Source organism: Corvus moneduloides, chromosome 6 (genome assembly GCF_009650955.1).
Source record: "Corvus moneduloides isolate bCorMon1 chromosome 6, bCorMon1.pri, whole genome shotgun sequence".
NCBI classification, from domain to species: domain Eukaryota; kingdom Metazoa; phylum Chordata; class Aves; order Passeriformes; family Corvidae; genus Corvus; species Corvus moneduloides.
Window position 1 is genome coordinate 30,886,754 of NC_045481.1, and position 22,658 is coordinate 30,909,411.

The window sequence follows — 22,658 nt, forward strand, 5'->3', positions numbered from 1 at the left end:
GAGAGAGATTATGAAAACATGAAAGGCATATAGGTCTTCCTTTGTAACGGTTTTCCACTTTCCAGATAGAAAGAAAGAAATTACATACTTAAATAGTCACATGACTTTTTTTCAGAGTTGTTTTGGAGGGAGATAAACAGAGCAGACTGCACTGATCAAGTTCATAAAAAGGTACTTCACTTCTATATATAGAGGAAATTAACACTTTTAAGGGGTCTCATCTGAGTAGATGAAATGAGAAAATAGTAAATAATATAACGATAGCCTGAAGAAAGAATTAGCCAGATTTGAACATTTCAGATATGAGGAGCACCAGAGAGAACTCCAAATGGAGACTGGTGAGAGGGCTGTAGGTGTTTTCAATACGTGAATATAATCATGTTGACTATAATGATTAAGAAAGAAGGGTGAGAAGAGTAAAGCTCCATTTAGCTTTATGTTGGTAATTATCAAGTGATGAAATACATAGAATAAGTTGTCAGGGTACAGACCCTGGCATTAACTTGAACTGTCATCAGATATACCAAGGAGAAGTGGATCTCATCTGTCATCCCATATGTTATCGACTTGTGCACCATGACAAGGGAAGGACTCAAGTGTGACTGAGAGATCCATTACAATCCTGGGCCAAAATGTCCATGTACCTTTACCAGCAATGAAATTTCCACCACTGTTGGTTTCATAATGCACACCACATGCTCATAATGAGTTAACTCCCAGAGTATATGGGACCTATATTCTAAGTGGAGTGTATCAGCAGAGAGACACCTCTTCAAGCCCTCTTGTGAGTTTCTCAAGTTCATATTGCAAGATTCTACCCATAAATGCAATGCCTATCTGCGTGTCACAAGACCTGTGGAAATGCAATGCCTATCTGCATTTCCATATGAAGAAATAAGGTAGATGTACTCACTGAAGTTGCGCTTAAGTTAGAGTTTCTAAATAAGATTCTCCTGTGTAAGATTTAAAGAGGCTAAGCTTAAAGCCCTTGGGAACTTCCTTGAACAGCTGTAGAAGAGTTCTGGAAAAACAACTATAAGACATGCTGTTGCAGCAGCTGGTGTTTGATGGTGAGGTACCACAACCTTCCAAAAGCATCTCCAAGGCAAAGCCGCTCGGCTGGACCACCACACACTCAACACACGCGTACATGCACACATGCACAGATAGCTCCAGTAAATGGGTTGATGACAAAGCCAGGAAGAGTCTTCGTATGGGGTTCCAGGGGAGGAGTTTAATGCAGCCACACACGTGAAGGGGTCCAGGGCCAAAGACGACTAAGATAGGAGGGTCCCAGTTTATATACCGGAGCAGAGCAAACATCAGGGACCAATGGTCTGAGGGCATGAGGGTGGTACACGGGCAGGGCTAGGATATGGGAGCCAATGGAAAAACTCTGAGGGAATGGTGATGGGGCAAGGGCCAATGGGGAAACAAGCAAGGGAGAATCCTCAGGTATAGAGGGGCAGGGAGGCCAACGGGCCAACCAGGGAAGCAGAACTGGAATACATTAACATAACAGAACAGAGTGTCCTGGGGGGAAGCCTTTTTGTCTCCCTAAGTTGGGGAGGGTCTTTGGTACTAGGGACTGTCCCACCAGTGGACTCTCTTTGTCCCTTGTTCTGTAGGCCCACTGGCCTCCGCAACATGCAATTGCAATTCTAAAACAAAACCCAGCAGCAGGGAACCCATTTTCAAACTAAAGCCCTTCAGAAGCACTGGGCCTGTGAAACCTAGACTAAAGCAGTACATCAGGTCCAGGGGAGGTTTGCATATCCTTCTGCTTCCAATACAAGTGATGCTAACTTTTTTTAATTAAAGTCATAGAAATTTGGTCGTGGAAAACTCAGACAAAAATAATTAAACTGTGTACCTTTGTTAATGAGATAATGTAATGTTCTAGTTGTTTCTTATTTTGGAGCAACTCTTCTGTGGAATATCCAAACTTTAGCTGATACCATCCTGAGCTGCAACCTGCTGGTTAATAAATTTAAGCCTGGAAGTTATGTTGAGCATAGAAGATGCAAGAATACCAAGAGAAATACTCTACTAAAATCATACTGACTGTAGCCAGATTTGAAAGGTAATCATCTACTCACCATCAGAGGCCTGATCTGCAGATAACAAGTTCGTGTCTACCGTCCTACATTACAAATAATTGGTTTTGTTCTTTTTCCCATCCTGACAGTGGTAGTATTAGAAGATCGTATTATTTATTTGAGAGGGAAACACTAGTGCTGCCATTTGACAGGGTTCTAGGGATTTTGTTTTTATTCAAATGTTTTCGATCTAAATTATGATACCATTTGACTCTTTAGGCCTGAAGATAGAATGCGACTCTGCAGTGTTTCAGAACTGAAACAGAAAATAGCTAAGAAACACTCACTTTGAGATTTAATGAGATAAACCTGATTTCAGAAACTCATGAAACCCTAAAAAAAAATTTAAGAAAGGCAGTGCAGGCAGTACAAGGAGCTTTACATTACATTGCAGCTGTTACTTAATCCCCTTTGTTTTCGGCATTCATAGCATAGACTACCCAAAGCTTAGGACTTACCAACTTTATGAAGCTGCATTTCTGCATATGGGAACAATTCTTCTGGTATCGCAGTGCACTCCTCTGGATTATGATCAGTAGTTAGTATATGATGTTATAGGACAATGCAAATTCCTTTGACTTCATCAAATTCCATGTAAGAGTACATCAGACATAGTCTCACAGAGAGTTAGTAATGGGTTCTCATTGTTGCCTTCGCAAAAGATGTGCGATGCCTTTGTTTGTCTTACTAGCACACTCAGATTAATGTGGTTTCTCAGTACTCTTTGGGCTTTGATAGAATTTTAACTCAACATGACACGCATCTTGATAATACCAACTCTGTAAGTTTACTACTTTTACCAAGAAGCCCTATTAGCTTGTTTCTCAGGTCAAGAAGATACTTAAAATATTTTTAAGAATTCAAAGTACATGTGGGTTCTGTCATGTAGACTATCACTGTAATTTTTCGCTTGGAGTTTTTAGAACTATTTGCAGCTTTTAAATAGGTGTATATCCTTCATGTACTTTAGGGCTTCAGTTCTTAAATTTCTCTTTCTAAATACATAGAATGAGGGGGGAAATTGCCAATTTTTAAGAGGGGAAAAAAATGCCTTCTGATTTTATGACAAACTTCAGCTGGACATGACATTCTAAAAAGCTCATGCTTTGAATAAAATGGAAGAGAAAAATAACTAGTGAAAATGCTTACAGGTCAGCATTCTTAAATAAATACTTAGAACATATGAAATTATTTTGTGTAAATAATGAAAATTAAATCAGGACAAATCTGGGGAAAGATGAGAAGAAGGAGGAGAAAAAGGAAAGTATTGGGATAGTATATGAATTCCTGTTTCTGTTGTTAACATGAATTTAAGCCATTCCTATTACAAAACTCAGAGTGAGTATGGGGTGTTGTGAAAGCAGAGCCAGTCTCTTTCAATTCAATATAATTGACTCCTTTGATCTGGGTATACTGCAATCTGGCTATTTTCTGTGTGTGTGGTCCTCTGCATGAGAGAAAAAATGGAGATTTTTTCAGCAGTTACCTCTCTTTTCATGCTTTGAGGTGATGCTTTCCAAAGTCCAAGTTTAAGGCCCCTTTATTTAAAGAACAATACTACTGTTAGTATTTCATTTGATTATGGGAGGAAGAAGAAACACAGTTTCCACATGAAAAATAACATTTTTTCTCCACTTCCAAAATGAAATATTAACACAATAAAACACACATAATTGTTACTTGCCCAGCAGCCTGTGCAGGGTGCCTGAGCAAGAACAATAAATAGTGTGGAAAATTATAATTTTTATGACTTTCTCTAGATGAAATAATTGCTTTTCTAGAGACAGTGAGTACTTAGCCACTAATTGCATTGGGCTGGAATTTTACCTCCTTGAGTCAATGCTTCCTAATGGAATCTTTCCTCCATTGTGACATGTGGTTTGCAAGACTTGGCTTCAGAGGTACATTGTTTTGTTCTTTATTGATGACTAGGAGTCTCGTAATTGAAAAGTTCTCAAGAAACCTTTTAACACAAAATTCTAAAAGTATCATGGGTGCTTATAATGTATATGTGTACTCTGGGATTGACTGTTATTGTCAAAGCTTTGTATTACAAAATAAATTCAACCTGATGATCCTGTGTTTCAGAGTCAAATTCTAAACTTTGTTTTAAAAGTTTTGCAAGAACTATTTAATTGGAGTTACACTTTCTTGTAAACCAGCTGACCAAAGTATGGTTTCATAAATCCAAATTTTGGTGACATTGATGCTGAAGGAACCATCAAAACCTGAAGGAAAGTTATTCTGCAAACTACAAACTACAAACACTCAAGCAGGAAGTACCTTGCTTTGTTCTGTTTGTCCTTTGCAAAATAATGGATGTTTCATGCAAAAAATTGCATCATCAGGTTTTACATTTGAAATACAATTAATTTCATGAATCGTATGTGTAACTTAAAGGTTACTATGGTAACATTGTCATGTATTTTTCAGTTACTTTAAGTAAGAACTATGTGATAAAGAGATGACTAATCATCAAAGTGCTGTATGCAAAGGAGGTAAATTACTGTTACGACAATTTGTGGACCCTATTCAGCACACAGTGATTGGTTTAAGTGCCTAGCTTAACTGCCTGCCTTGCTTGCCCATGCTTTTTGTACTTAAGACATTTGTATACATATAGTGGAATTTCTGAATGAATATTTCAGAAGTTTTAATAGATGTAATGTTATTAATTGTCTTTGAAACCTATATATTGTATTACCTAGTGGATACAGCACTTGGGGATGCATGTTTTAATTCATCTAGGGTTTTTTTAAATGTGGGTAAGATGGATATTTAATTCCGAAGATGCAGAATGACAGAATCGATTACAGAACAGGAAATTGTAAGAAACTAAGAACTCTATTTTTGTCTCTTCCAGGGTGCAACTCTTGTGGGTTTGGGTAGAGGAGAAGTTTTGCTTCTTAATATATGTGAATGCTCCATATGCAATTTTTAACCGGACAGGATAAACTGATTTTCTGTTTTAAAATCTGAAGTTACAGGAGATATAACTTCAAAGTGAATAGTGAATCAGAGCTATGTTTATCCCTCTTATATGTCAGAGTTTAAGTGCAATGTTTTATGTATACAGTCATCATGACAGTTAAAAAGGCTATAAAGAAAAGCAATTATATAATTGCTTTAAAGAACTAAGTATCACAGATAAAGGCTTTTAGAAACTACAAAGCAGTTTTAATAATTATATCACCTGAAGTCAAGCTGCAAAATTATGTCCTAATTATTTGCAATGAGTAATTATCTATAAAGTTATAAGCTTTAAAGATTTTATGAGAGAGTAGGGGAGTTCTTTATTTTTTTTTCCCACACGCACTAAAACAATACCCCATCATTTTCTATTTTAGCAGTTTTCACAACTTAAACATTAAATTCTTATTGTTGCTTTCTGTTATATTAGTAGTGTGTGTTTTGCAATTCTAATCTTCACGTTTTTCTTTCTTTATCACCGAAGCAGGCCTTTTGAAGCCAGGGAATTTTTCATAGCAATATTGACAGTGTTCGCATTTGCATGATGACAGCCAAGGAATGGAGCAGTAATTTTTGAAATTGCAGAAGTATTTAGAACACTGATAAAAGCTGAAATATATTTTTGATGGATTGAAGTTAAGCATACATGATTTTTCCTGCTGTCAAAAGGCTCTGAATTTAGTGAATATTTGCCTGCTGTGAGAATGCAAGATTAACATCACAACCATCACCCGGGCACCCAAACCCTGCAATTTAATAGCTTTTTAGGTTCTTTCCTTTTTCTAAACAGCAATTAATCTCATTTTAGTACAATTTTCTCGTTTTCTGAAGTCGCTCATTGATCGCTGTTTTGTTCATATTTGGCTTCAGCTCCTCTGCATAGTCATTAAAGTCCCAATTAATGTCACCTTTAGCTGAAGAGTACTCATTTTTATTGAGAAAATGACAGTTGCTGCCATGAGTAGTGCAGTGTAATATACATTAATTGCCCTGTAACACTGGTAATTACGAGTTTTTCAAGCCTCTCAGTAAACTGTCATGCCTAGACAAGACTGTGCTAAAATAGATTACTCATTAGGGAGACCTGTCCTGTTTTCTGGTGGGTTCTTAGTGTTGGTTTTAAAAAAATCTTGAGTTTGAACAAATAGTTGCCAAAAGCAATTTCCTACAACAACATGTCTGTGTTCAGTTTTCCAGCCATCACTTCAGCCTGTGGTCAGCAAACAGACAGGGTGCTGTGGACTCTAGAGATGTCAAGACTTTTATTTAGGTGGATCACGAGGATAAGCTTAGCAATGTGTAATTCAGTGCTTAATATAAATGTTATTAAAGCTGCCTTCTTCAGTGTTGTGTTTGTAACAGGTCTACCTGGCATTTTAGAAGAGCAGTCAATATCATCAATATTTTATGCCCCAAAAGACTTTAGCACAGTGCTACAGACTGTCCAGGGAGTTGGAATTACTAAACCTGTTCTCAGATAATTCTGTGTAGGAACATCAGGGATTATGTTGTATATTATGTGGAATAATTATCAGATCTTTCAGGAGCCATATGGCATTGCAAGATGTATATTTAAAAAAAAAAAGTAGAAAAATACGTGGAAATAATTTGGTTGATATTTTGACCACCTTGGCAAATGAGGCTTTGATGCATATATTGTTAGAAGACCCACCTGCTGACTCACTTGGGAAATGGTGGGAAGCAAGAAATACATTTCACTGCTTTCTCTTTCTGTTGCTCTCCTATTTTATGTTTGTTTTTAAGGACAAAATAGTCGCTTTAAAGCTCATTGCGGCACTGAACTGACAAAAGAAACCTTCGTTTTATCTTTGTTATAAACACCTGCTTTAGGCAATCTGCTCTTTTGCGCTCTCTCTAAATGAATTTTGTCACAGCCTTTCATATTCTTCTGTGGTGATGAGCTAATGAAAGTAGATAGTACAATTTGTGCTGACCAGGTAGCAACTGCCAGCTTGCAGCTGAGGATAGTTTAAAGAAATAAATAAAATATAGCGTTATATCACTGATTTATCCATTACATGACATTAATAGTGAGAAACCTTGGTGTGTTTATCTGTTTGTACTGGTGTGCATTTATCGAATTGTTTATGACAAGACTAATTGGGGTAATTGTAGACACTGAAATTACCTGTCAGCTATATGTAACCACACTCCCTTTCTTTCTGACAAATGATGACAACTGAGGGACCCCGTAGCATTACTCATGATGGCTTTTCGAGTGGTAATAAGGACAATAGGGGCCCTGGCTAATTTGACATGGACAGCCTTCACAACAAGAAGCCAGCTAAATGACTTGTCAGTAGGGGAAAGAAGTCAGAAAAGTAATGGAGTCCCCCATGGCGCTCTGACAGGGAGATGAGGCAATTTCAACGGAAAGTGAAAAGGCTTCAGTTTGTCAAGTATTTAGAACAATCAGAGAACAGCTAGAGGCTGGAACCTGACAATAAATTTGTGAACCATGGTAGCAGTTTCATATAGGTCAGTTATTTCATAATGGCTGTGAAGCTTTCAGAGGTTTCTGCTTTCGTAGCATACTTCACATCAGCCAACTGGTGCTTTGTCACCTTAAATTTGTGCTTCACTTTACACAGTAGGAATAATGGTTAAGGTTACAGAGGAACGGCACTGTAAGACAGCATGATCTGCAGACACCAATCTGTTGAAAAGTAAACAAAAATTTAGATAGTAATACTGTGATTGCATCGATTACAAGCTAGCGGTGTTAACATGTTCTTTATGATTTTGGCCTGGATCCGTTTTATGGATAAGTAAAGTACTTTATTTCTCATGGACAAAACCAATAAAACATAAGCCTCTGTTCCTATCCTTTCTCCCTACTGTACAGTTAAAATTTCTTAAGGTTCATTTCCTGATGCTTGTTCTTGTTGCTTGCTGAAATCTATTCAGTTTGTATACAAATATTCGACTTGTATGCAGTTTTGACATCTATTGAGATACTATTACTGATGACACAAAAGAATTGTGAATATTTTTTTCTGACTGCTCAGCAGAAGGCGATTTTCTACAGTGTTTTTTAAAAAATTGCAACCTTTCAGGATTAAATACCAGTTCTGTGTCCCACTGATAGGAGGTCTTTCTATCTATGGTTGCAGGAGTCTGTTGGGTTGGTGTTGTTGGTTGGGGTTTTTTTTCATGTCAATGGTTCTTACCTGTTTATTTGCACTGAGATAAAAAGTCAAAGTATGATTAAAGCATTGTTTCAGTACCGCACTGTGCATTCTGAATTCCTGATGCAGGCTTCTGAATGCTTTAAATGTGTTTATGGATTGAGCGCAGATCTAGTGAGAAGTATCAACTTGTCCTTTTTGGCAGGGATTGTTTTGTTAGTAAATAGGATTGAATATATTCATTTTGCTGTTTTTCTTAGATTCTGATTCCTTAATTTTACCAAATGTCCTGTTTCTTGGAGATTTTAAAGCTAGTGCAAAGCTGTTTGTTTTCTCTCTTGCATAAAGGTCCTAGAATAGAACCTTTCTGTGCCATATTTAGAAAGTAAGACTGCTTTATTGGCACAAGTCCTGCTCCCCCATCCGTATCCATCACCCTTTCCTCATTTTTTCCAGAGTTATGCTCTTGGTCTTTGAGTTTCATCACTTTGATTTGAAGGAAACTTAATTTAGGCCAGCCAGGAACTTCGCCCTTGATTCCCTGTATCTGAACATTTCTTGTTTTGTAGTGATTTTGTTGAGGAAATATGCTGGTAAATTGAGGGAGTTTGTCATTCTGCAAAATGGGTCATTGAGTCAGAGCTTATAAATGTATTTCCCCTCTCCACAAAACAAACAAAAAAAACACCTCACCCATATGAGGTGATCATTTAAACATGGTATGTCCACACCTGAATCTCCTTTATTCTGGTTGCTTGCCCTACACATATTTATCTTAGTTTGCCAAGTATTCTGCCTAGTTATTTTGTAAGAAGTTTCTCCAACAGAACTAAAGAAATTACCAACATATGCTAAAGCATCTATTAGCACATGGGTCCATGGCTGGTGTCACTGCCAAGATTTTGGGATGTTTGATAATGGGATGGTCTACACAGCACCAGGCTTGCTGGCATCAAATGGGATTCATCTTTCTCTAGGAGAGAAGAGGGTCTTTGGGTTAATGGGGCTCATGGACAGACCTTCCCCCTCATATGATGGAGGAAGGGGATAAGATCAGGCTCGCCTGTGATAAGCTGTGGAATGACATGCCAAGTCATGGCATGTTAGATGGGTGGGGTGCTTGCCCTGCACAAGAGAAGTTTCCCTCTAAATCAGAGATGGATTGAGTGTGAGGAACTCCCTCTGAAGAACAGTGACAAGCAGCTTGAAAGCTTATAGGTAAGAATCAAAGACCAAGGCAGCAAAGGGAATGTTGTGGTTGGTGTCTGCTACAGGCTGTCCAGTCAAGGGGAGGCTATTGATGAGCCCTTGTTGCTCCAGCTACAGAAGGCATTACACTCACAGGCTCTTGTCCTACTGGGGGAGTTCAACCACTCTGACATCTGCTAGAAAAGTATCACAGTGGGCTGTAGGCAATCCAGAAGATTCCTGGAATGCATAACTTCTTGAGCCAGGTAATCGACAGCCCTTACCAGAGAGGATGCAATACTGATGGTCACCAATGCAAACGAGCTAATCAGGAACATCAAGATTGGATAAAGTGCAGCCTGGGGTAAAATGATCGTGCACTGGTGAAGTTTGCAGTCCTGAGGAATATGGGTCAGGCAAAGAGTAAAGTCAGGACCCTGAATTTTTCAGGAATCACACTTCAGCCCTTCAAGGAGTTAGTCAATAGGACTCTCGGGAAACTGCCCTAGGGGGCAGGGCAGGAGTTGAACAGAGCAGAAGCAGTTGGCAGATCTTTAAAGACTCTTTCCACAGAGCGCAAGAGCTCTCCATCCCCGGGCCTGAGGAATCGGGCAAGGAAGGCAAGGCCGGCATGGCTGAGTGAGGACCTGCTGGTCAAACTAAGGGGCAAAAAGCAAATGCACAGGCAGTTGAAGCAGGTACAGGATCCTGGGAAGAGCACCAAGATACTGCGTGGTTGTGTAGGGATAGGGTCAGGAAAGCCAAGGAGCTGGAACTTTGCAAAGGATACAAAGACTATCACAAAGGGCTGCCAGAGGTGTGTCAGTTGGAAAGGGAATGTCAAAGAAAGTGTGTCTTAGAAAAGTATGGATTGTATTTCAATGGTACCAGGAGTATGGGAGACTTTTTCTCAATGTAGTGGCAATAGCTTGATCTTCTAACATTGCTGGCTAAAAAGTGTCCCTCATACCTTTTATATCTTCCCTTCAATAAGAGATTTCATTACTAAGTTTGATTTAGGAGGTATTTTCAGTGCTTTCATCACAGTTAGTTGCTGGTCTTAGAGGAAGAGGATTTCTTCATTTTTTTCAATATTTTTTTGAAGGCCATTGCCTATTTCATTTCTCATGAAAGATGTTAGAACTTAGGAGGGCTGACAGAAGTTACGCCTTGTAGCAAGAAGCACCTATTGGAGAAAGAATGAGGAAAATTTAGTTCTAATTGAGGACATAGAAGAATATTTCATTATGCAGTGGATTAATTTAGCTAAATATAAAAATTTCAGGATCAAAAAAGTCATGACAAGTTATTCTTTATAAAAGTTTTATCTAGACTAGATAGTATTTGTAGCAAGTTGAATTAAATAAATGTACTCTTCAATGAAAGTAAAAGGGAAAATGCTGATTAAATTCTGAAAGGCATTAAATAGATTTATAAGGTTTTACATTGAATTTGAGTGAAATAATGGAGACTTCTTTCCATTATCATACCTTTGAATACTTGTCAGGATTCTGTATTGCTAGATACTTACGACTTTTTATAAATATTGTCATGATATAATTGTTCATGGGTCTATGTTAGTATATTCAAACATATAACATAAAATCAGCAAAAAAAAAGCGCTTTTTTTCCATGGAAAGTTATGCAGGAATAGTACAAATCTGTTTTTTTAGTTCTGTCTCAATCTGACTAAAGTATAACCAATATAGCCAATGACAATCTCAATTCCTGCATTGAGTATCACTGGAATAGAAATGCAGAACAAAATCATTTATACCAAAACTGGAAACAGATCTGTGCATATCAATTGTATTTCTGTTACAGCAGATACTGCCACATGGGTTTAGGGGATGTGCATGTCATAGTTTTGGGTTTCCTTAAGTGTAAAGTCATCAGCAAATATAAAACCCTTTCTACCTATACTCTGCCCGTTACTTTGAATTAATGAAATCAAAGTGGATAATAACACATTTTAGTTCTCATGGTTACTAAATCAGATTTTTTTTAAGTTCACAGCCATTAGGAAAATGTCCTGCTCTGTCCTATTTCTTTATTAAATTGTAGAAGGAAATGTTTTTACAGGAGTACAATATACCATGTTCAATTTGTAAATGCAGAGCTCCCTCATCCAAAAAAAAATATGTTTAAGACCTTTTATACTGTGTAATGCTAACTGTCCATTCTACATTCTTGCAATGTATTTATTTATTTTTTTCCAAAGAAGCAGTCACTGCCTGTGTACTAGAAGGTGCAAATAAGTGATGGAAAATCTGGGGCAGTATGTAGGTTGAAATATAAAGAGCTTTACACAGAGAGGAAGTAAATATATTTAGATATGATTAAACTACATATAACCAGGAGTTTGTATGTTTTTGCTAACAATTTTAATTGCAAAAGAAATACAAATGATGTGACTGCACTTCCCCAATATGCAGTCTTAATAATCCTCTAAACCCTCCAATCCGGTAAGTATAATAATTCATTTGCTTTCTCAGTATGTGCTTTTCTTTCTCTGAAAACTAAAACTAGGTTGACCATTAATTGAAAAGACAGTGACACTCTAAAATCAGGAGATGCATCTTCCAGATAGAAGGAAAAAACTACAAAAGTCACTTTTTCTGGTTGGTCCTCCAGTACGAGATGTAGATCCGTAAGTTAGTGTGTTCTATGCTCGAGTATCAAAAAGAGATAGTCTTTTTTTAATGGAAGGTAGTGTAACTGTTTATTTCCTCTGTTTAGTTTCTTTAACCCAGCATTGTCATCCTGGCTAATCCAAATTTAACAGTTTATTTCCTACTCAAGTTTCCACGTAAGTCTAAAACCTGGGAGTGCAAGAGATAAGCATATGTGGGCCAAAAATATAGTTAGCCAGTTGTTTTGTAGGTGGTTGAGATGGAAGAAATATATGTATGTATGCAGATACATTTATTGATAGTACATCCTTGTAAAACAGTAATAAATAATCTGTGAAATAGTGATACGTAATCTTCACATTTGTAAGTGAAAATCTGCATGGGTACTACAAGCAGCTTTCTTATGTTATCAAGTGTAAATTCTCAGCACTGTCCTGAGATGCTGGTGGTAATTAGAAACTGGATCACTAGGTCTCCCTGTCAATTTTACTGTACTATCATTCCATAATAGTCAAAAAGGGTGGATGGATTATGTTTTATACAGAGTCCAGATTCGTATGTAATGTCAGGAGACACATGTAAGTATCAGTAGAAGATGGAATGAAATAAATTAATCTGATTAAATATGGCATATGTGAAAAGTCTGTCCTAGTTAGTGTATGTAGCATTAAACTGCCATTCCAGCAGCTGGCAAAGCTTGTTACTTGGAAATAATCAATACACATACTCTTGGAAATAATCAGCTGCATTTAGGAACAATATTGATAACTAAAATGCCATTTGCTATTTTTATTTCGGTTTATTGTATTTAGATTGTAATTTAACTACCATCTAATTAGTTTTAACTTACTTCAATTGGAAGCAGTAAAACCTACTTACCTAATAAGTGGCACATGTCATAAAGACACATACAACCTCCTTATTTCCTGTAGGTCAGTCATGCGTGAACTAATGAACTGAATTTTTGTTTCCCCATGTTTTTTAAGAAAACCAGTGCAATTTAATTTGTCCTTTTCCCCCTCCCCAAACCAAAACACAGATACAAGCTTTTTTTTTTCCTAGCTGCATTCTTAACTGTTAAAATATCCTAAAGCACTTGATCACGTTGCATTTTAATTTTCAAGTCGTGTTGTGTTAGTGAAGGGCACATGTTCCTGATTTCAGCTGAAAGTTCTCAGTCTGTTTAGCAGAACACCAGGCTGGCATGAACAAGGTCCTTGCTAGGTCAAAGGCCTGAAGTTTACATCTTTCTTAAATCTGACTTTTGTGAAAACGTAAGAAGCATGGGTCAGGGCAACTAGTTGATGGCATTGCCTCTTGCAGCCACTGATTAGATTAGCCCAACATTTATCAACTACACAGAGACTAACACTTAACCTTTTAACTGAAGAGTTTTGATGTATTCTTATTTTTTAATAAGGATGTTATTGTTCCAAAGTGTCCCTTAAAGCTTTAGTGCAGATTTTTTCTCCCGTTTAACTGACTAACAGGCTTTAAACACCATATAATTCAAAGTGTGGTGTTTTATAATTGTGCTTTGTTTTGAGAGTAGAGGTTGAGTAATTTTGCCCTGGAACAATGTTTTTCTAAGTATTATTATTTTATCTGTTCAGGTCTAAGATTTTGCTTGTATCTGTTCCATTTACCTAGATTTCAAGATGCAATTTATAGTTAGCTTGAATGCTAGTTGTTTTTTTATTCTAAATCATTAACTGAAAAATATTTACAATAGGAGTTCTTGTTAGAAAATATGCAGTAACTTACTACTATGGGTTTACCTGTTATTCGTATTGGACCCTAATCAACTGAGTTTTGAAAACTAATTCACATCTTTACAAGGAGAAAAGTTGCCCATGATTCCACATCTTGCAGTCTGGATTCAAGGTTTACCTTCTGTGTTGGAATTTGGGGCCTGTAAGTGATACATTTTGTCAGTTACTAGTATGATCATCTTACCAGAGAGCTAAGATAATCCCAAATTTGCAGATTGATTGGAATAGTTGCAGCTCTTGTTGTGAGAAAGCAGCAGGCAGGTAACAAGCTACCATGGTAATGGCAAACGCAGGGTTATACAATTTCTATAATAGGCAAGAACAAGATCTCAGTGCCATACTGAGGTGAGCTGCAGGCAGCAGGGGACTGTATGGATCTGCGTTGGGATCTTCCAAGTCCCAGGAATGGAAACAGATTACAGCAGTGGCAAACTGTGATCTAACACTTCGGGTATCGATAACCTAGGTATAAAAAAACCTGAAATGACATTGTGAGTGTTCTCTAGTAGAGTATTTACAAATAGTATAATGTCAACAAGAGGAAATAAAAGCAATAGGTCACAAAAAGTTTTTCCATACCACTTTTACCTGGGAATGTTTCTATTAAATAGTAGTATTAACTAACTTTTAGTTATGGTTTAGTTCTGTAAATCCTGACAACAAGTTATTGAGCAGCTGGAACACAGAACCTATTACTACCACTTGACTCGATGTATGCTATTTTGTGTTTCAGACTTTAGGTAGACAGATTTCCACAGGACCCCACATCAAGAGTCTGAGTTAGGTATGAGGGACTTGATTAGCACATGGGGGTGTGCGACCACATTTATATACCATGTACTAAAGTGCACTCTTAGCAATAAGGAGGACCATCAGTGGGCTCGAATAATAGCTGCTGCTTCTCCTACTTAAAAAAGAAGTATAAAATCTCCAATCTGAACAATTACTGTCTCTCATTACCCTCTAAATGTCTGGAATGAGAATTTCTACAGAGACCAAATTTCATAAAAGGTTGGTTTGGGGCATAGGTCTTTTTCATTACTAGCAACGTTCTTAACTCCTTCCTATGTTAATGTAAGGTCCGTAAAGAAAGACTCAGACTCATGAAATTGAACTAGAAAATGTACTGCATGGTTTCTCTTTTGAAAAATTGAGTTTGTAAACAGAGAACACTAATGTTTCCTGAAAAGAAAAAAGGAAGTGGGGAGGTAGGGAGAAATTCCTGTTTATGCGCTCCTGATTTCTTAAACCCAGCTTTGAGAAGTAGCAGTATTTTCAGTCTGGTCCTCCCTTGCCCTTAGTCTGTGCACTTCAGCTCCATGCCCTAGCTGGGTATTTCATGGCAGACTAACATACCCATATCTGTGTAAGCAAAATGTTCTTGTTATGGTCCCACTAGTAAAATCAGTTATCTTAGAGCAGTATTCCAACATCTGGGGATGGAAGAGCAGCGTGACAGCAGTAATGGAATGAATCAAGACACAGCGTAATGCCAAACATAAAAATTTCATTAATCTGGAAGAGAAACAGCAGAAGAAAGGCTTGCATTTTTTTATTACTGAGTCTCATGTTATCTAGTCGTATGTCAAAAATTTATTTTCCTGCTTAAGTTAACCCTTTAATATAGCCAGATGACTTCAAAGTAGAATTATTTTGAATCAGTTGAGTTATTCAAAGCAAACATAGTTTCCTAAAAACAGTTTCCTGAAATTTAATTACATGCTCTGTAGATGTTCAGTCTTAGCACTTACTTCAGTCTCACTGTAGATTACAAAGTCAATTTGAATTTAATTTATTATAATTGAAAGTGACTATTTTATTGTTAGCAAGTAAAATGCAGAACAGACAAAATGTTTAGGTTTAGTCACATTGTGGTTACTGGAAATTTATATACTGCATTCTAAATAAATTGAAGTAGTCTGAAACTTCCCAGATACTGGAAATTAATAATCTTGTTCTATGAAAAACATAGTACAAAAAACATGGATGTATTCTGTAGCTCAGAAAAAATGGTGGATCTTCACTCTTGTAACTGGAGCTATCCAGTGTAGTTTTAAAACACAAATGTAATGGTAAAATGGTAAAAAAAAAATAGTAATTGGCTTCTATAAGCTAATACTGCTGAGGGTGAAGGGCCTGGAGGGGAAGCTGTCTGAGGAGTGGCTGAGGTCACTTGGTCTGTTCAGCCTGAAAAAGAGGAGACTGAGGGGAGACCTCATTCAGTCTGCAACTTCCTTGTGAGGGGAAGAGGAGGGGCAGGCACTGATCTCTCTGGTGACCAGTGACAGGACCCGAGGGAATGGCCTGAAGCTGTGTCAGGGGAGGCTTAGGTTGGATATTAGGGGAAGGTTTTTCACCCAGAGGGGGGGTTGGGCCCTGGAATGGGCTCCCCAGGGCAGTGGTCACAGCACCAGCCTGACAGAGCTCAAGAAGCATTTGGACAACACTCTCAGGCACAGGGTGTGACCACTGTTAAAATGTATATGATTTAGAAGACACTAAACAATCTTATACTTTCCTCCTTAAAGCAACTAAAGTAGTATCCTCCAAATTAAAAACTTTGTGTGATCAAGCACTTTCAGTACAAGAAAAAGAAGTGCAGTCTGCAGTACATCATGTTGGGTTTGTCCTAATGTATCCAAGAGCAAGTGGGCTAAATATGAGCAAATACATTGGTTTTCTCAAAGTACATTGGTGGTTAAACAGCTGGGAGAAAGCTCTTTAAGCTTAAAGAGAGTAAGAGCACACAAAAAATGTTTCTAATCATTGATCAAATCAGACTAAAAATCAAATTAAAAATTTTGGCCAGGAGAGTAATAACCTCCTAAACTTCCAGTTTTCCAAACTGTTTAGTGAGAGCAAAGAACTATTTTGCAATGAACTTCAGTCAGTGTAGCAAAAGTGAAACTGTTCTTGCCAAGTTATAAATGTATTACAAAAATACCCATTTAAACAGTGCTTTCCATATTTTTTTGTTCTTAAAAGTCAGTCATTCAGAAAATATACAACTTTCTTTTTACACAATTTAATGTCTTGCTAAAGTCAGTTTGTTCTGTAATAAAAGTTCTACTACAATATTCATATTGATTCTGCACACATAGAATCAACTGCTATACTGATAATAACTTGTATGATCTGTTCAGTTTAAAAAATAAATTCAAAAAGTACCCCAGAACAAATACTCACATTTCTTTTATATATTGTGTTGAATTCCTAATGAAGCTAATGCTAAAAAGAAAGTATTTGCCCTCATGGAATTCAGGTAAATGTCATGAAACTATAATGAAAAGCTGTCACACTTTGCTCTGAAAAGGGAAAATTGCTCCTATTTATCCTATCCTTTTCCTTAATCAATTTAATAAATTTACACTTAAAATTTAGTGGGAGGGGTGTGCAGGAATGGAAAAACAAACTCTAGTTCTTTTAACACAGATTGTCCAGAAGGTAAAATGTTTGGATTAGAAAACAGGGGTGGTGCACAGACTTGGTTGTAATGTTACTCAAGTCTCATTACGTTTGCCTTGTCATGAGGAAAAGCAAAATTTAGCCAAGATTACTTTAGTATAGGGCATCCCATCAAAAGCATAATCTCTTCCACCTACATACACATTTATTCATGTATATGTAAGCATATCTATAATTGTGCCCAGTTTTGTGTTACCACAGCAATATATAAATCATCAGTTTAGTGCTATTCTAACTTTATTCCCTGGGAATCTTTTCATATATAATTTATAAACAACTTTTAAGTTAAAAGACAGGATAGAGAACTGGAAAATAAGTATTGAGTTGAAGTTGTCTGTCTGAAAATGTTTCATTTGTTATGAAGCTTGCCTCCAATTTGGGAGTGTTCTGGGGTGGGCGGTTTAATGATTTGTCTATTTTCCATGTTTTTAATTGGGGTTGTTTTAATATATGGATCTTTCACTTTTTGGAGTCTAAAAGTGTATAGCATTGTTCATGGGGATCAAACTCGATACTAATTTTTTGGTGTCTTTTAACATATCCTGTCAGCTGAGCCATTTAAGCTCAGCCATTAAAGCAGAACTCTCAGAAGATATATGCATGCTTGAGTGTATTAGCAAAGATAAGCAAGTACTAAAAATCTGAAAAGCTTCATCAGACTGTGGTGGAGATAAGTTAATTTCTGCCAAAACATTCCTTTTGGTTATTGGATATCAAAATGACCTGTTTCTTTGATTTCTTATAGTACTTTTCTTTCCTTTATTTAAAAATAATCTTTGTCACTCTAGAAAATTGGTTGAAGAATTTTTTTGTTGGCTGTTGGGAGCAGTTTTGGACAGAGAACAAAGTTTTCCTAAGTGTCAACATTTCTGCTATAAAAGTCAAAGTGAAATGTCTGCTTCAGTCCAGCTGAGAATATATCAATTATTTGGGTGAACTTGAAATGTTTTCTTTCCTGTAATTTTTAATAAAGCAACAACTGCAGTCCTGCAATGCTCTGTAGTGAATGTGGATAGCTGTTGTGGCTCTGGAGAATCATATCCCCTCCTCCACTCTTTTTAGTACTTCATTAGACTTGAAGGAGGCTAACCACATGCCAACATGTTAAAAGAAAGAGGAGGGGGATCAAGGGAAATACTATTTAATGCTGAAATATGTTTCAGCAAACTAAACTGAAAAATTTCTTCAAAAATTTCTTCATTTTGGTCAAAAATGATTACATTTTAATGTTGCTAAATCAAAACATATTTGAGTTCTTTTGTTGTGGTGACTTCTGCACTAAAACTCTTCATTTTGAGTCTGATGTCAAGTTGACTGTTGTGTGGTTAGTTTCCAAATTTTGCTCAGCCAACTAGTGAGTGGTACAGCTCATTCTTCATTGCTTCTCTGGTGTCTGTACAGTTGGGAACAACAACTGCAAAAGTAACTCCCTGCCACCAAGCTGAGTTTGGAGAGCATTACAGCAGGGTTTTGTTAGAAGTACTCTTTACTAGACATCCACCTGAGATCAGCGAGTCACTGATAACAGTAACTATAAAGAGGCAGGCATCTAATGTCATCCCTGACTTCTTAGTCAAAAAGACTAATAATCCTCAGATGTGATTAGCAACTGGTAATTGCAATTTTTTTGAACATTGAAAGCAACCTTTCTTCTATCAAATTTATGGAAGTACAAAGAAGCATTCATTACCTACTGTTAAATCTGATTCTGACAAGTCATGCATTGCAAATATAATTCTTGATCAACTATTATTTAGTAATTCTGTATAGTTTTGTTTGCATCTCATCCCATTTCTTGCATTGATGTCAAATTGTGGTATAAAAGACAAATGGAGTTGCTGATCAATGACTAAAATACATGCTGATATAATCAAAATGGCATAAAAACAGAGAATCCGTTAAGTATGGATCATAATGTATGCCAGAAATTAAAATAAACAACAGTGAAATGCTGTAGTGTCATGAGAGATTTCAGTACATCTGTTTACCTTCCATTCATGTAAAGGAATCATGAATGAGATTGAATTCTTCAAAACAGGAGGAAAAATCTGAAATATTAAACAATATATATTGTGAAAAGAGAACTTTTTGTTCATTAATGTTTTCTCTCCATTTTGAACTGTTGCAGTAATTTCCTTATCATCATGCGGGCCACCTTGTTTATTCATATTGCATCATGTGAAGTGTCAGTTGACTGTCTTTGCCTTAATGGGCACAGCATTATTTATGAGGTACATTTTCTTCAATTGTATTTGGAAGGTCCCTATCATACAGTCCAATGCCTGAAACTCCTGATTGAATGGTCAATATTTCTTCATTTGTGTTTAGTGAGGTAATCAAAACCATTTTGCCCCCCACATGTTGTGAAAAAACCACAGAATGTAAACAGTTCTGTGTAATATATGTGTGTGTATTCACAACATCCTTAATGTTTCCTTACTATTTTTTTAAGATACCATCTATTTTAATGGTTTTATATTAAACCTACAAAGACAGAGTTATTGGCTTTTCCTTAATACAGACAGTGAATTATATCTAGGCACAAAGTGGTAAGTAAAGATTTTCATTCTGATCTCTGAATTTCCTTGTAGCTGTGGGTTTGTCAGACCTTTAACAATAGCCTAATGCCAGGGGCCGGGAGGCTGTGGTTTAATATGGACTAATGCACATGGCAGGGCTTTTATGTTAGTATTATTTCTTTCAATGTGTTGTAGTGAAATTGTATTTTAAAACCAGGCAAACTATTGATGCTTTTATTGAATTGAGTAATTAATTAAAGAAATATTTTAGTCTGTTGACATTTCATCATCAAGTAACAGTAAACATAATACACATTTCCCATAAGACCATTCTTGAGAGCCACATATTTACCCCTCATTTATTCTAAAGGTAGGATTGGTGAATGAGAAGCTGGACATGACCCTGCCATGGGCACTCCCAGCCCAGAGAGCCAAGTGTGTCCTGGGCTGCATCCAGAGCAGCGTGGGCAGCAGGGAGAGGGAGGGGATTCTGCCCCTCTGCTCTGCTCTGGTGAGACCCCACCTGCAGTGCTGCATCCAGCTCTGGAGTCCCAGCACAGGAAGGACATGGACCTGCTGCAGTGAGTCCAGAGGAAGGCCTTGAAGATGATCAGAGGGTTGGAGAACCTCTCCTGTGAGAAAAGGCTGAGAGAACTGGGATTGTTCAGCCTGGAAAAGAGAAGGCTTCAGGGTGATCTAATTGTGGCCTTCCAGTACCTGAAGGGAGCCTACAAGAAAGATGGACAGAGGCTTTTTACAAGAGCATGAAATTACAGGACAAGAGGGAATGTCTTCAGACTGAGAGTAGGTTTACATTAGGTATTAAAGATTTGTTTGCATGAGGGTGGTGAGGCACTGGAACAGGTTGCCCAGTGAAGTTGTGGATGCCCCATCCATGGAACTGTTCAAGGCCAGGCTGAATGGGGCTCTGAGCAACCTGGTCTAGTGGAAGGTGTCCCTGCCCATGGCAGGGGGATTTCCAATTCAATGACCTTTGAGGTCCCTTCCAACCTAGACCATTGTATGATTCCATGATTATAATAACTACTCTATGGGCGAGACAATAAAAAGATATGTTTAAAGATGACCTTGTTAAAATAGAGTAAAAAGTCAGAAATATCCCAAAACAAGTTCGGTCTCTACTTCAAAGTACTGTTATTAAAACTGGCATTTAATTTTCCAATTCATCAATTGTTTTTATTTTAGTAGTGAAAAAACTGTAAACTATCAAGCATGCCTTCCTGACAATCTCTTAAAATTACTTGTTAGAATCTAGTGAATAGATTCTAACAGAAGTGGTAAAAATATGTAAAATATAAAACTACATAGATCATTTAACTGTAAGTTAGTCCAACATGAGAATTACTGATTTTTTCAGATTCATCTGGAAATCCTGGAATTGACAAAAGGTAAAGGATTTTTAAAGCCACTTTAATGTTAAAAATATTTATTGTAAATTAAGAGCTTCATATTTCAACTCACCTTTCTGATAGTACACTAAAATTGTTGAGTTTGCTTCTCTTGTTTTTTGGGAAAATCTTTAAAATACATACTATTTCACTAAGCTCTGTATACAAAATCAGGAAAGGTGGTTGCTTGCTCCTTACATAACTTATCTTAGATCATTGGTATTTCTGAAACTGCGTGAAAATATAAGTGCCATCATTTAGGATCTATTTATCATCAGCCTTTGTTGCAAGTTTGTTGGCAGTGCCGATTAGTGCTGAGTGAGGATAATGGTTTAACTCTGCTTTTCTAACATAGTGCATTTGGGACTTTTATTTCAATTATTGTCCAGTTGTTTCACACCACACTTTTAGTTCACATATCTTTTGTCTTTACAAAGAGAAAATCTACAGTGAGAGTATGTCACTCTCATCTCTCATGCCTCTTTTTGTTAACTATCCCAGAAGCAGTGTAATGAAAAGGTTCTTTCTAGGAGCAGTGTATGAAAGTAGTTAGAGATGCATCTTTCTTCACACTTTGAATCTGATATCTGACACTTTATAGCTCATCCTTGCAATAAATATTTTTGTTCTGTGAGTGACTGGACAGGTAAAACAAAGGAATTGAGTGTACACTTGTTCTAGAATAGTTGCTCTCTTTTTTCTCATTCAGTTGGTGGGTGACTGTAAAGAAAATTACCACTGTATGTGTCTCTGTAATTCAGTTTTAGACGTGCTGAAGCATAAATTCACTCACTATACAAACACAAAGTTAAGAACTGTAATAAAATGTGTGCATAAAATGGGTTTTTTGCTGTCACATTTGATTCAGTTGCTATTGCTTTGTTCAGTTTTACTGTTAAATTTAGCTCAATTTGTAAGCAGAAAATGTTCAGCCCTACTCAGCTATTTTTACTGCAGGCAAGCTTGTTGGGGATGGCAGGGATTGCGTTATTCTCCACCTGTCACACTTTGCCACGAAGTTGGTTTACGGGCACAACCTCTCCATTGAGAATTTTGTACCTTCACTTACTACTGGATTTGCTGTGCACTTTATGAGCTGCAGTATCCACAATGAGTCCACTTCTCCAGGTGGAACCGGGGTGATGAGATGGTCACCTGGTCCCAGGAACCTTTTATGAGCTATGTACTTTACAACCGGGGCCTTAAGAAGAACTCATAAGTTAAATTTAAAAAAAAAAAGGGGAGTGGGGTATATGAAGTGTGTGATTGGCATGGGTATTGCTTAAAGATAATATTGGGTTTTCTCCCTGAAAACTAAGACAAGGAACTGGTGATGAAGCTATTACATATTTCAGAGGTTTCGTGGTTATTTCATTTCTTTCAACATACCTTTGATTGTTCTATTTGCTTTAGGCTGGAGGATTAGGCAGGAGTAATCTGGATAACACCAAACC

The 22,658-nt window shown here is 37.1% G+C and overlaps 1 protein-coding gene across 6 annotated transcripts in view; it reads left to right on the top strand.

The window, feature by feature from the left end:
* C6H15orf41 (chromosome 6 C15orf41 homolog) overlaps positions 1-22,658 on the top strand; it is a 135,206-nt gene that overhangs the window by 86,843 nt on the left and 25,705 nt on the right. The window contains exon 11 of one of the 6 annotated variants that reach the window (XM_032112316.1): positions 21,174-21,204. The exons of the other annotated variants lie outside the window; for them this stretch is intronic. Coding sequence (XP_031968207.1) covers positions 21,174-21,198 — 25 coding nt within the window. The 3' untranslated portion in view covers positions 21,199-21,204. Of the gene's footprint in view, positions 1-21,173; positions 21,205-22,658 lie in introns of those variants that run through there. 6 annotated transcript variants of the gene reach the window in all.